The following is a 13,247-nucleotide window of genomic DNA, read 5'->3' on the forward strand; positions in this document are numbered from 1 at the left end:
TTCTACTCTTCCTCAATCCTCATTGCCTTAGTAAATATATGCATATATGGGAAAAGAAGTATTTAATACTCCTAAAAGTTAAATCTAATTAAATTTCTTTTTACAAAAATCAAAAGCACCTTCCAAAAAATGCCCTATATATGGACTGGAGGGACCAAGTAATGTACATCGGAGGAGATCATTTCAATTCATGTTAGGTTCTGCATAAGAAGGAGAGGGAGGAAACAAGATGGCTCCATATATGAAGTCTCTGCTTCTGGTGGCAGCAATAGTAGTTGCAATGTCTGAAGGTGGAGGCGTGGAAGATAAGATTTGCTCCCCTAACGGTGCAGATCCAGAATGGTTTGTCTCAAAATCAGGACTTGACGCTTCATTGCAAATCCAAGGACGATGATCTGGGACACACCCTACAAAACAAGGCAACCTACGAGTTCAAATTTTGGCCCAGTTTTTTTGTTCGTACGACGCTGTTTTTCTGCAGCTTTCGGTGGCCATCAGATACTTTCGCTTCACTACTTCGACATATACGTAGAGGACCGAGACTGGGGTGTGATCCTTGTACTTGGAACATAGAAGAATCTGGTCCTTGTCAAAATAAGTGCTTTCCTTGGAATTCCCCAAGTCCTAAATCACAATAATCAACAGTTAGTGGCTCCTATGCATTGGCGTTGCCATATATGCCAACTTCTCTCTAAATATATATGATATTTGTTTGAGAAGAAATTAGAAAATAAACGTACCTGGCTTCAAGTATTGAATCGAATTGTTGGCAAAAACGCTCGTCAAATGTGCATTAACAGTGTATGTTGAGATATTTGAGGCGAAGAGATTGATTATCTGGGTTAGTTCATAGCACATGAAACCATCTAAATGAAGCGGTGACACGGGCCACGCAGTTTGAAGCAAAAACGAAGCATTAATAACGGAGTAAAGCACGAATGCAAATGAGGACGATTCTTTAAATGCAATAACTGCAAAGTAGTAATAGTACAAGTGCAAGATGTTATTAACACTGCACTGATAAATGTTAAAGAATAATGTATTCCCGGTATGTTTTTATCTCAATTTAAAATCACTTATAAGTAACTTTTTAATAATTATTTATAAATGAGATAAGTACGTGAAAGTAATTTTATTTCAAATTACATGAAACGTGTTTCTAAGTGATTTGATTCGTGATTATTAATGGAAACAACTGCCATCTTTATATCTCTCCCTATTTATTATAAAGACAATTTTCGAGACATGTCAATTTTTTAATTAGTTTCCTATTTTACTCTCATTAATTAATTATATTTTAATATTCAATATATTTCTTATCTCATTTTTCGAAGTATTATTGATGTTAGGGGGGAAAAAAAGACAACACTACTAAACCCTTAACATCATACTAGTTCTTCCGGTCCTTATCACAAGTCACCAAATGAGATATTAATTACATTTTTTTTTAAAAAACCTGCTCTATTTAAAACCTTATTAATTGCAACATCTATGATTAATTGAATGAATTAATTAATTTGAAAGCTTATTTTATTTTCAGGCAGAGTTAATTAATAACCTGGCAAACTTTTATTGGCTTTGATGAGCTAGTCAGAGATGCCGAAAAATAATAGGAATGGACGGAGTAACCCCCCCTTTTTTTAACTATCCCTGTTAAATATAAGTGCATATATGGAAAAAAAAATATTTAGCACTCTTTAATACTAATACTATCAAATAATTTATTTAAAAAAGAATCAACAACACCTTCCAAAAGAATGTCCAGTATATATAGGATTGAAGGGAGTGACTAACGCAGATTGGACAAGATAAATTCAGCTCATGGGAGGAAACAAAATGGCTCCTCCGTCTATGAAGTCTTTGCTTCTGGTGCTAGCAATGGTTGTAATGGTGGGAGGCGGAAAGGCATGGATTATAAAAGCTCCAAAGTAACAGTGAAAATCCAGAATGGGCTGTCTCAAAATCAGGACTTGACGCTTCATTGCAAATCCAAGGACGATGATCTCGGAGAACACACCCTACAAAATAAAGCAAGTTACAAGTTCAGTTTGAGGCCCAGGTTTTTTATTCACTCGACACTGTTTTTCTGCAGCTTCTGGTGGCCTTCAAACACTTCGCTTCACTACTTCGACATATACGTAGAGGACCGAGACTGGTGGTGCAATCTCTGTGCTTGGACTATATCCGAATCAGGAGCTTGTATCTACGATGAACTCACTCGCCAAACTGATTGCTATCCTTGGAATTCTGCCTAATAACAATATCCTCATCCACACCAAATTATCAATATATATTACCCTAAACTCATCTTTAATTGTTGAAGCAATAGATCCTTAATTTCTTCCCCCAGGTTGTGACTTCTATTGACTTTGAATTAATTTTTTGAAAGTAATTTTATGAAATCAGTTTTGGTATTTATCACTTTAATGAGTATCTTAAATTCATGAGATGTGAGGCGTCCGTATTTTATTTGGATAATCTGGATTTGATTTTTTTATTTTTTATTTAAAATAATTATTTTAACATATATAGAATATAAAATAGAAATAATCTTTTAAGTATCATTCTTTTAAAAATAGTTTTTATTTAAAAATAACTAATTAAAAAATTTAAATCTAAACCATTCAGATTATATATAAATGGTTCAAATATAATGAGTTTAAAATGCTCATTAAAATGATGAGCAGTGAAATTGGTTTCGTAATTTTATAATGTTTAAGATAAACATGTGAGAGGAGTTTTATCTAGACGTGTATAAAAATACTCTTTTTTGGATGCTTTTACTACTTATCAAACACCCCTTATCTTTGATTAAAATTGATTAAAGACAGATAAAAATATAAGTTTCAAAAAAAATTATAGAAAAAAAACGAGTAAGAAAAAGAGATGTAAGAAATTTGTATATTTTATAAAATATATAAAATGGAAGGCAGAGCACGGGGCTTTTGATACAAACGACATCGTTGGCGGGCTCCACCATTAGGTCTTTTGTGCAGTGCTTCTGGCCTTCGGGAGGGACAACGAGGCGCGAGCCATGGCGATGGCTGAAGAGAAGGCGGGTAAGGAAGGTTTTGAGCTGCTGGGCTCGCCGACCTTCAATGAGCTGGAGAATGGTCGCTTCAGATGCGTTGAAACTGGACATGAACTGTTCGCCAAGGACATGGACTCCTACTCTCACAGCAAAAAGTGCCGATTAGGTCTCATTGACTTTGCGTTGTCCCATAATAAGCCCCCTTGCAATATGTTCAAGCAAGACCCACTCTCCCGGTAAATTCCCTTCTTGTTTTTTTGTATAAGAATTCATTGCCATCATGGGTTTCCATGGACTTAGCTATCATATGTTAACTTCCAGGCGGTTTTGGTTGAAACCACACTCTCCCTTGGTCTGTGTGTGCTATCTTTGGAAATCAATGGAATAGAACTCTTCAGGATTTCATTTATTCTTTTCTTTCACCTTCAATAAGGTCTGTGTAAACGCACTAAGGGGATATGCCCAAGCTTGACTATAGAACTCGTTCCTGGTCCTTGTAAGGGAGAAAACTCACATTTTTATCGTCCTTTTAGCTGCCCAAAAGGAACAATGAATTACAGCTTACCGAAAGAACTGGCTCGGTTTGCCTCAACTCCATCAGATCCTAACATGTTAATCTTCGTTCTCACCTCTCTATCATCATTTAGTCCATTTTATTTTCTATCACGCCATTCTAAACCATTCCCATCCTTTCCAACAATTAAACGGGCTATAAACTGTTTCCTTTTTATAACTTTGAAAAAACCGGTCGCTTATCTAAACCGCCATATCTTTGAAGGTCAGAAGTGGAAACTATTCGCGAGGAAGACCGATAGCGTTTCCAATCCTCAGATGGAGAGTCGAGCTATCGACTAGGATATAATGTTTATTTATTTTATTATGTGTCCGTTTGTTCCTTGGATTATTTATCAATGTCAGACTGGCATAACATAGGCATAGGTTCCGCATTGCAGTTCAAAGTTGATATGTAAATTGACTGGAGACACCGTCAACAAGTCAGAGGAACATATCTGGAAGCATATGAATGGGAAAAGATTTCTCAATAAACTAGGTCTGTCATATACCCCTCACTGTTTTAGGTCTTTTGGAATCATGAAAAATTCCAAATAATTTAGTGAGGTTCTGGTTTCTCAGTATTACTCATGGGTTAATATGTGAGTGCATGAGAAATTTGTAGATATTTATCAACTAATGTATTTGGCTTATAAAAGCAGAGCAAAAGGAAGCGGAGAAGTTGTCATGTGATGGAATGGAAGAAGAAGAGAGCAAACCAAGGCCACTAAGTGCAGATGGTGGGAAGACGGATAAGAAAAAGAAGAAGAAGAAGGAGGACAAGGACATTGAAGATATCAAACCTGAAGTACGGAAGTCTTCTAATGAGGACAGTGACTCTGAAGAGGCAGAATTCTGGATGCCTCCTGTTGGAGATCGCTGGGACTTTGATGATGGAAGAGATCGGTGGGGTTCAGGAACAGAGTCGGAGCAGGAAAGTGAAGAGGCCAATGAAATCGGTATGTTTTCCGCTCCTGCTCATTTCAATTGATTTATTATCAAGTTCCATTGGCTGTTTTGTCAAGGTCATACAAAGTGTTGACATGGCAGAAAATTAGTTTTATATTGGTTTATGATATGAACAAGATAATATGGTCGAGAATGAAAGCTTCCAAATAAATGAAATAATTGATATTGGGAATGAGGGGAAACTAAGATATGCAGAGACTGAATTACCAATAAGTAGTTGTATGATGGAACATATACAATATAAAGATTCAGTTAGATGCACTATCTTATCTTGTCTGCTTTTGGGGGGGGGGGGGGGGATCTTATTTTGTGATAACACATAAGTGGATTATCTTGTCAATAGATCACGTGAAGTGACTACGTTTTGTTCCGATGGATAGATCAGCTTTTAAGTCAGTCAAGCTCAAGCATTACTTTGGTTTCTCTTATGTTTTTCGTTGAGCTCATACAAAAACTAAATTAGTAATTGGGCTAATGATAGTATCGCAAATGTTGCTGCAGATGGGAATTCCAAGGATTCGGAAGAGCTATCTTCTCGGTATGCTGTGTTATCATGCAGTGGATGAATTACATTTAAGACTATTCTTTGTTAAATTTGTCGTTCAAACAGTCAAACAGTATCTGTTGGACTTAGCTTTTCCCTTTACATTGCAGGACAAAAAGAATGTCTATAGAAATAGGACCCAGTAGCTTTGCCTCAAGGAAGAAGAAAAGTAAGAAGGACCTCCAAAGCTAGTATCGGCTGGTAATATCAGTTTTGTGGCTGTGCTGTATAGCATGGAAGATGTAGGACTGGGCTGACAGTCCATAAACTAAATTATGTCAATGGAGGTTATAAGCTTGAACGAATAGAAAGTAACGGTTTTCAAGTGAAGCATATTCAAGATTGAAGGCTATACATTATGTTCTGTAAGATAAATGACTCTTAACATTTTTGTTGGTTGCAGCTTCGTTGCTATAGTTGCCGCTCTTTTATTCTTTGCTTCTTTGGGACTGGTAGCAAGTTTCACCGTTCATGTTTTAGTCATTTCAGAATTTAATTCATGATTTCATCTGCTACAGCCTAATAGTCATGGATCTTCATTTGATGTCTTGCTTGCGATATTCGTGTAAAGCCTTGTAACTTGCCAAAGTGAAGCACCATGTATTAATTAATAGACGATCTCATTTTCGACCGCTTTGATCTACAGAGAGACCCCGGATCGTTGAAGCAAAACGAGGGGAGAATCTTAAGGAGTGCAGACTAGAGCAAGCCAATAATAGTATAGTCATTTAAATTTTATTTGACACCGCATAATTTTGCGTGGGTTGGTGGGGAAAAAATGCTTTTTGTCATGGCAAGATGTAATTTTGTAGAAGGTTTGAAAACCGTTTTATAAGCTCTCACTCTCAGTGTTTCTGTGGAAATTCTGAAATGGGCCATTTAATGTGAGATTTTTCCTTACGCTGGTGCTAGAAATATTAATGCGAGCAGAGATCTTTCGAAGAATCAGATTAACCAACTAGGCCGTGATGCTCTGTCTGGGTCATGTTGCTTGGCACGAGTTTGGGCCGGGGGAAACATGAACCAGAATACCAGAATGACACCATTGCAATCAAAACGGGGAAATCATGCAACCCGAAAAGAGAACAGAAACGGGACTAGTATTTTTAGCTGTGGGTTTTCGTTTTCTATGATCACTTTCGGCAGTTATCATGTTATGAAGCGATCGAAATCCACTACCACTCCCGATTTTATTAATGTTCGTATGCTACACAGTCACACATGTCGCAGTAAGAGTGATGGATGAAAAAGGAAAATGCGATGATGGCGAGAGAGACGGAAGCTACATCTCTAAGTTTCGTACTTGTCAGAGTACATTTCTGTCAAGTCTGTACCACCCACCATCCCCTCCCCATCACATTACCTACTGTCCTCCCCCTGTTTTGCCTTCCCAGGCAACCATTTCCAGTTTACAACTACCACCCCAAAATAAATAAATAAACAACTACTTGCCCGAGATTACGCTCTTTTCTCCCAATTTAATGGCGTCCGTTGTGTTTCATCAATCTATAGTAGATATGGATCTTGTTTATTGAACAAAAGATGATTCTGTTCTTGCTGCTGATTATTATAATTTTGATTATCATAATGGTGAGGCGTGCACTCTACTAGTGGGGCGACCTTCTTCGTGTTGTGCGGAGAGTGGAGACCTCAACAACCCCATCTCTCTTATCTGAAGCTTGATTTCCGCTCATGTCCCTTTCCCTTAATCATTTTGTTATTAAAATAATTACTCATAAGTCCATATAATATCTCTCTCTAATTAATTTTCTTATCTGAATCTATGAATGATTTTCACGTTATTATTTCCGTCATCCTTTCCTATATCTCTCATTCCCCAAATTCTCGAAGCTGGTATCATTATTTGTTGTTATAAAAAATTTAGTTGATTTGGTTCTCAAGATTCACTACGGTCAGAACCTTAACATTATATAAACTGCTTGCCGAATCACAGCATCATGCCCATCTGTGACGTCGTCGTCTTAAAAGATAATATAATTAGCGTAGCAAATCATGTGATGGTCCTAAAATATGGATGGAGGAAGAAAGGTGCGCGAAACAAAGGGAAGGAGAAGGAGGATTTCCTTCTAAATCCAATTAAATGCTAACTAAAGTAAGGAGACATGCTGAATAAAGCGTGTGGTTTATGGACTGACATTTGAATTTTTAATAAAAATTTGCATTTTTAATTCGTGGCAAACAACAAAATTAAAAAAAAAAAAACCTTCAATTGCATTTTATTTAAGTTATTCGACTTTAAATTTCGGGACCACTATCATCACAGATAGAAGTTTTCAAATCATTTCAGTAAAGATTCAATCTCGCGTGATACGCAAATTAATTGAAAAACTTTGAACAAAGAAGAAAACTCCGGCTCATATGGGACAGTCCTTGTAATTATACTCCTACGGAAACCTGAAATTCCTACGGGTTAATGTGTTCATATGTGGACAACCTAGAAGCTTGTGTAACATTATTATTATATTCATCACTTCGATCAGTTCAACGTTTGTGGTCTAACCCTCAAGAAATTAATCACCATTATTAAAATCTTGTCGGTATCACGATAAATTTTTGCCAATGTTGTCGACTAAGCTTGTTGACACCCTGAAAATAAATTAACTTGTTTTTATAAAATTCTGACACCAAAGAATTGTATTCCTGCTTATATTTCAGAAAGGCTGAACATATTATCATAATTGTAAATTTGTAATATAAGAAATGCAGAACGGGATCTACCATCATGAGATTGTGCATTTAATAAGGAATATTCAGAAAAAAGAAAGAGGGACCCAATCAAAAGATAGCGAAGGGAGCTTCATTTTGTCAGGACATCACATTTTGTTTAGTTGTTCCTCATGAAATTAACAGGCAAGCAGGCCAGATCTTTCATTTCTTCCAATTTTAGATTCCTCTACTACTTCTATTCACCCTCATGTGATTATTAGCCGTTGGGTACACGAATACGTGATCACTCTAATTCTGCAAAACCATCCAAATATTTATATATAAATATAAACACACGCACACATATATATAGGAAGCCTGTTGGAGAATAGGTTAGGCCTGTGAGCAGAACATAATGGATGTGACTGGTGGGATCATAGTGTTTTGGTTTGTGATGAGTGGTGTGAAGTCGGAAGAAATGGATTCTCTGCCATCTTGTGATTTCCCAGCAATCTTCAACTTTGGTGACTCTAATTCAGATACAGGTTGCATGGCCGCTGCTTTCTATCCCATGGCTTCCCCTTCTGGTGAGACCTTCTTCCATGAGCCTGCTGGTCGAGCCTCTGATGGTCGCCTGATTATCGACTTCATCGGTATTTCTACAATACTAGTCTGTTTCTTCATCAATTCATATCTTTTACAGATACAAATCAATTATATGTATAGTATAGTATATAATACAATCGTATTCTTTTGAATCAGTTTCTCTTCTGTAATACAACTGTATAAGGTTTGGTTTGGCTTCCTTACTTCGTTTTGTAACTTGTCTCAAATGAGAGTTGTTTTATATATGAATGCAGCAAAGCAGCTTGGCTTTCCTCTGTTGAGTGCTTACGTTGACTCGATTGGAACAAGCTATGGGCATGGAGCGAATTTTGCAGCAGGATCATCAACAATTAGGAGGCAAAATAGAACCTTCTTTGATGGAGGCACCCCATTCACTCTTGAGATTCAGACTGCACAGTTTCATCAGTTCAAGGCACGCACCGCCAAGTTCTTCAATCAAACTGGTTGGTTCTTCTGGTATATATACCTATGCAACAACGCCTTTTTATATTCTGTTAAAACTGAGTTTGTCTATGATTTGCAGGAAATAATCCTGCCTGCAGAAGGCAGTATCCAAAACCAGAGGACTTTCCTAAGGCTATTTACACCATGGATATTGGCCAAAATGATATTGCTGCTGCTATTAACAGAGCGGGCCAAGAGGATTCTCATGCTGTAATCTCTGATATTGTACAGCAATTTGCTACTCAAGTTCAAGTAAGTTATGCGTACAAGAAGAGTTAACCCTTTTCTTCTCATTTACACGTTTAAAAGCTTACTTTTTTTTCAACCTCAACATATTAATTTGTGAAAGAATGATCTCGTATGATTCTACTATCGTTTGAAGGATGAACTTGGAGCCAATACCGAATTTAATTTTCAACTAAAGTGGCAAAAGAAACTTACTCACAAAAGCTTCGCTAAGAGAATATAGTGCCCATTACCCAGAATCTGTACAACGACGGAGCAAGGACATTCTGGATACACAACACTGGCCCAATTGGATGCTTGGCAGTAACCATGCACAACACTCACAACCCAGCGGCTGGTTACGTTGATCAAAACGGCTGTGTGAATTACCAAAACGACATGGCCAAAGAATTCAATGAAAAGCTCAAGAACACAGTGGTCAGTCTGAGATCACAACTCCTTGATGCCTCATTAACATACGTGGATCTCTTCTCCGCCAAGTACCAGCTAATTAGCAATGCAAAGAAGGAGGGTAACTAAATTCTCACTGCTAACAAAACTTGCAGCAGAAACCACAGTGCCTTTCAAATTTTACTTACTCTTGACATTGCAGGTTTTGTAGATCCAGCTAAGATTTGCTGCGGGTATCATGAAGAGGGGACTGATATATGGTGTGGAAACAAAGGAACAGTAAATGGTACTGAAATATTTGCAGGTGCTTGTGAAGATCCTTCCTCCCATATCAGCTGGGATGGCGTGCATTACACTGAAGCAGCCAATCACTGGATTGCTGATCGTATACTCAATGGTTCTTTCTCAGATCCGCCAATAGCGATCACGAACTCGTGTCATAAACCTGGGTCTCTCTGATTCTGACCCTTCTTTCTTCCTCATCATATGATTACAATATTACATATACTACAAACAGTGCCTGGCTTGATATAACTAATTAAAGCACACGTTGGAAGAAGTGTGCACAGTGAGGGGGTGACTTGTAAAACAGGGTAACCCATGCGTCTTTAACGATAGAACTTTATATTTTATGTGTTTTGCTGGACTGTGATTGTGATGAAGAAATGTTTACAGGGCGTAAAATAACTTCTCTATTGTTGGGTCAATCAAGAAGCTTCGTTACACGGCGTATAAACGCCCGCGCAAACAATTTTGGACTTTCGTATCGTCTCGTACTAAAGATCCTCTTTTTAAAGTTTGTGAACTTTTTTCCATAAATTTTTTATTTCCTCTCTTATGCGATCATGTTCTATGTTTGAAATTTGTGTATATAAGCACCATGCGCCAATGAAAATGTGTGGTTTTTCTTAGCATCCGTGGAGATGCGTAATTGACAGCAAGGGTCAGTGTTATTTGACCTCAACTATAATAAGGGACGAGTTAGCGTCTTTGCAGTATAATCCTGACATTTTTTCTTATTACATCCCAAAGATTTTCAGCAAATATTAAAGGCTGATAATTATCTCCTAATTTCTGGTATCTTGGAATGAAAAGAAGTACTCACTTTTTTTAAAATAAAAATCAAATTATAATTTTAAAAATAATTTTATAGTATACAAAATAAATATATAAAAAATTCATCTCAACTTATAAAAAAAAAATCTTGTAAAAGCTTTCCATTCACAACAAAAAAAAGTCTGACGTCGTTACTGTAGACTAGAAAATGTAGGTTGCATATACCTAGAAGATTGTCTCTGCTGTCTCACCCACTGATCACGCAAAATCTCTGTCTCTCTCTCTCTCTCTGTTTTTTTGGAGTAATATCTCTTCTGTTCTTTTTTTTAATCAAACAATTTTGAGCCTTTGTACTGCCCTGCCTCTCTAGTTTCCACCGACAGAACATAAGATGGACCACCTCAATTATACTTATGCTACATGCCTACATCACTGGATCATCCATACAGCCATACTAGCCGCCGCTTTTGTCCAAGCCCCTGGAAAACATGGACATGTGTTAGATCGCTGCATTTACCTCATGCCTTTATTATACAATCTATTTTATCCTCCTCGATTCACACACATTAACCTCAAAAACGAGCCGTATGAGGCACTTGATTTTTGTCCCATGTCAGAGACTCATGGCACAAGTGTAGCCCTGAATTTACTGCTGAGGAGGGCCAATTAGCGAACTTAGAGTGTCTACAAAAGCCTAGAAGTGAATGAAATCACGTGGGTTTTGCTCCAAGGCACATCGCCAAGCTCATCGCTCTCCCCTGGTTCTGGTCTAGGGTGTTTTTGCGGCTCTATAAATAGGTGTGCTCACTGGTTCAATCTAGCACAGGATACGCTAAGCCAGGCTTCAAAATGGGGATAAAGAAGCATTTTGTCTGCGGATTCTTGCTATTCTGGTTTCTATGTGTGAGTGGTGTAGAGCAGAAAGGCTCGCCTTTTTGTGCATTCCCAGCAATTTACAACTTCGGAGACTCAAATTCAGACACTGGAGGCATATCAGCTTCATTTGAGCCCATTTCTGGGCCATATGGCTCGGGCTTCTTCCATAAGCCTTCAGGAAGAGACAGCGATGGCCGCCTCATCATAGATTTCATAGGTAACACACATTCAAATGATTTTTTTTCTTCACTTCTACTGGTTTAGAAGCGAGAGTGAAATTTTTAACGAAAGTAATATTCTGGGCAGCTGAGAAGTTGAAATTGCCTTACTTGAGTGCTTATCTGAATTCACTTGGGACCAATTACCGGCACGGTGCAAATTTCGCGACGGGAGGATCCACCATCAGAAGGCAAAACGAAACCATATTTGAGTATGGGATAAGCCCATTCTCGCTTGACATCCAGATTGTCCAATTTGTTCAGTTCAAAGCACGCACCACTGAGCTCTACAAACAAGGTGAGCAGCAACTCACACTAATACTTGTACTAAACTTGAAGAAATTACGACAAAACTCTATCTTATTGGTCGTTAATTACATATAGTGCTTGTTTTCTTGAAATTTAGCTAAGAACCCATTCGAAAAAAGCAAGCTTCCAGTACCAGAGGAGTTCTCGAAGGCGCTTTACACATTTGATATTGGTCAAAATGATCTCTCTGTTGGCTTCAGAAAGATGAGCTTCGACCAACTCCGTGCAGCTATGCCTGATATCATCAACCAGCTAGCCTCTGCAGTGAGAGTAAGTAGCAATTTTTTATGCTATGAAATAACTGAGAATCCTAGGGAACCTCGAAGCTGTATGATTGAAATGAAGCGGGTCTGAGTTTAAATAGCTGATTTGCAGCATCTATACCAACAAGGAGGGAGGGCATTTTGGATACACAACACAGGACCAATTGGGTGCCTGCCAGTGAATCTGTTTTACAAGCATAATTTACCAGCAGGTTATCTTGACCAGTATGGGTGCGTGAAGGATCAGAATGAGATGGCCATAGAGTTCAACAAACAGCTTAAAAACAAAATTATCAAGCTGAGGGCAGAGCTCCCACAAGCTTCAATCACATATGTGGATGTCTATGCTGCAAAGTATGGACTCATCAGCAAAGCTAAGAATGAAGGTAATATCTTTCTATTCATTATTGGCATTATTTATTATACGAGGTTCTTATTAGGCTAAAATGGAGGGTGTCAATGCTTCGTTTTGTTTTGTGTTTTCAGGATTTGTTGATGCACTGAAGATCTGCTGCGGATATCACGTGAATGACACTCATATATGGTGCGGGACAAAACAAATGGTGAATGGAAAAGCCGTGTATGGTGCTTCTTGCGAGAATCCCTTGAAATATGTAAGCTGGGATGGTGTTCATTACGCTGAGGCTGCTAATCATTGGGTTGCTGATCGAATCCTCAATGGTTCTTTGTCAGACCCACCAATTCCAATTACCCAAGCATGTTACAGGCACTAGAAGTCGTGCCATGAGTTAGAACCGCAATTCAACTTATCGAGCATTCCCAAAGGCAGTCATGTCGCAAATAGCAAGCATAAATGGAGGTCATTTCTGTATTAGGTCAGCAATGCGCCACGGACCAATCTAATTACCACTTTTACCAGTTTTTTTTCTTTTTGAGAAAGATCTTCTTGCAAAATGAAACTGTACTATTCAACGTTATCATTTCTTTTAGTATGGAAGCTTCTTTGTTTCTTGGCATTATCCTTGGAACTTCACCAATGCGTCATCAGCATCGGATTTTTCCCGCCAAGACCCAGATACGACCTAAAGCTTCGT

The 13,247-nt window shown here is 38.0% G+C and overlaps 4 protein-coding genes across 5 annotated transcripts; all 4 read left to right on the forward strand.

Annotated features, from left to right (window-relative positions):
* Positions 1-229: 229 nt before the first annotated feature.
* Positions 230-2,255, forward strand: LOC114729554 (S-protein homolog 29-like). The gene is made up of 2 exons (XM_028916574.1): positions 230-342; positions 1,877-2,255. The coding sequence occupies exons 1-2, from the start codon at positions 230-232 to the stop codon at positions 2,253-2,255; spliced, it is 492 nt and encodes a 163-aa protein (XP_028772407.1).
* A 724-nt stretch (positions 2,256-2,979) lies between these two features.
* On the forward strand, positions 2,980-5,996 carry LOC114729562 (surfeit locus protein 2-like). 2 transcript variants are annotated; one of them, XM_028916584.1, is made up of 5 exons: positions 2,980-3,267; positions 3,985-4,082; positions 4,246-4,542; positions 5,042-5,090; positions 5,207-5,996. In XM_028916584.1, the coding sequence occupies exons 1-5, from the start codon at positions 3,035-3,037 to the stop codon at positions 5,286-5,288; spliced, it is 759 nt and encodes a 252-aa protein (XP_028772417.1). In that variant the 5' UTR covers positions 2,980-3,034; the 3' UTR covers positions 5,289-5,996. The 2 variants fall into 2 exon arrangements, with proteins under 2 accessions (XP_028772417.1, XP_028772418.1); XM_028916585.1 differs by having other exon boundaries at positions 2,981-3,267; positions 5,054-5,090.
* Positions 5,997-8,197: 2,201 nt separating this feature from the next.
* Positions 8,198-10,154, forward strand: LOC114729561 (GDSL esterase/lipase At5g14450-like). The gene is made up of 5 exons (XM_028916583.1): positions 8,198-8,416; positions 8,624-8,833; positions 8,914-9,086; positions 9,318-9,591; positions 9,673-10,154. Exons 1-5 carry the CDS (start codon positions 8,218-8,220, stop codon positions 9,927-9,929), a joined length of 1,113 nt encoding a protein of 370 aa, XP_028772416.1. The 5' UTR covers positions 8,198-8,217; the 3' UTR covers positions 9,930-10,154.
* Positions 10,155-11,096: 942 nt separating this feature from the next.
* Positions 11,097-13,172, forward strand: LOC114729542 (GDSL esterase/lipase At5g14450). Its single transcript, XM_028916558.1, has 5 exons — positions 11,097-11,619; positions 11,709-11,918; positions 12,027-12,199; positions 12,305-12,578; positions 12,679-13,172. The coding sequence occupies exons 1-5, from the start codon at positions 11,376-11,378 to the stop codon at positions 12,924-12,926; spliced, it is 1,149 nt and encodes a 382-aa protein (XP_028772391.1). The 5' UTR covers positions 11,097-11,375; the 3' UTR covers positions 12,927-13,172.
* The last annotated feature ends 75 nt before the right edge of the window (positions 13,173-13,247 follow it).

The sequence above is a fragment of the Neltuma alba genome, unplaced genomic scaffold (assembly GCF_004799145.2).
Source record: "Neltuma alba isolate B1F8T4 unplaced genomic scaffold, ASM479914v2 tig00012646_pilon, whole genome shotgun sequence".
Taxonomy (NCBI): Eukaryota; Viridiplantae; Streptophyta; class Magnoliopsida; order Fabales; family Fabaceae; genus Neltuma; species Neltuma alba.

Coding starts and splice junctions, on each gene's coding strand:
- LOC114729554 (XM_028916574.1), top strand. CDS start 230: ATGGCTCCATATATGAAGTCTCTGCTTCTGGTGGCAGCAATAGTAGTT. Junction 343..1,876: donor AACGGTGCAGATCCAGAATG/GTTTGTCTCAAA, acceptor TTCTGGTGCTAG/CAATGGTTGTAATGGTGGGA.
- LOC114729562 (XM_028916584.1), top strand. CDS start 3,035: ATGGCGATGGCTGAAGAGAAGGCGGGTAAGGAAGGTTTTGAGCTGCTG. Junction 3,268..3,984: donor AAGCAAGACCCACTCTCCCG/GTAAATTCCCTT, acceptor TCCGCATTGCAG/TTCAAAGTTGATATGTAAAT. Junction 4,083..4,245: donor AAGATTTCTCAATAAACTAG/GTCTGTCATATA, acceptor TTATAAAAGCAG/AGCAAAAGGAAGCGGAGAAG.
- LOC114729542 (XM_028916558.1), top strand. CDS start 11,376: ATGGGGATAAAGAAGCATTTTGTCTGCGGATTCTTGCTATTCTGGTTT. Junction 11,620..11,708: donor CCTCATCATAGATTTCATAG/GTAACACACATT, acceptor TATTCTGGGCAG/CTGAGAAGTTGAAATTGCCT. Junction 12,200..12,304: donor AGCTAGCCTCTGCAGTGAGA/GTAAGTAGCAAT, acceptor GCTGATTTGCAG/CATCTATACCAACAAGGAGG.
- LOC114729561 (XM_028916583.1), top strand. CDS start 8,218: ATGAGTGGTGTGAAGTCGGAAGAAATGGATTCTCTGCCATCTTGTGAT. Junction 8,417..8,623: donor CCTGATTATCGACTTCATCG/GTATTTCTACAA, acceptor ATATGAATGCAG/CAAAGCAGCTTGGCTTTCCT. Junction 9,592..9,672: donor TAGCAATGCAAAGAAGGAGG/GTAACTAAATTC, acceptor TTGACATTGCAG/GTTTTGTAGATCCAGCTAAG.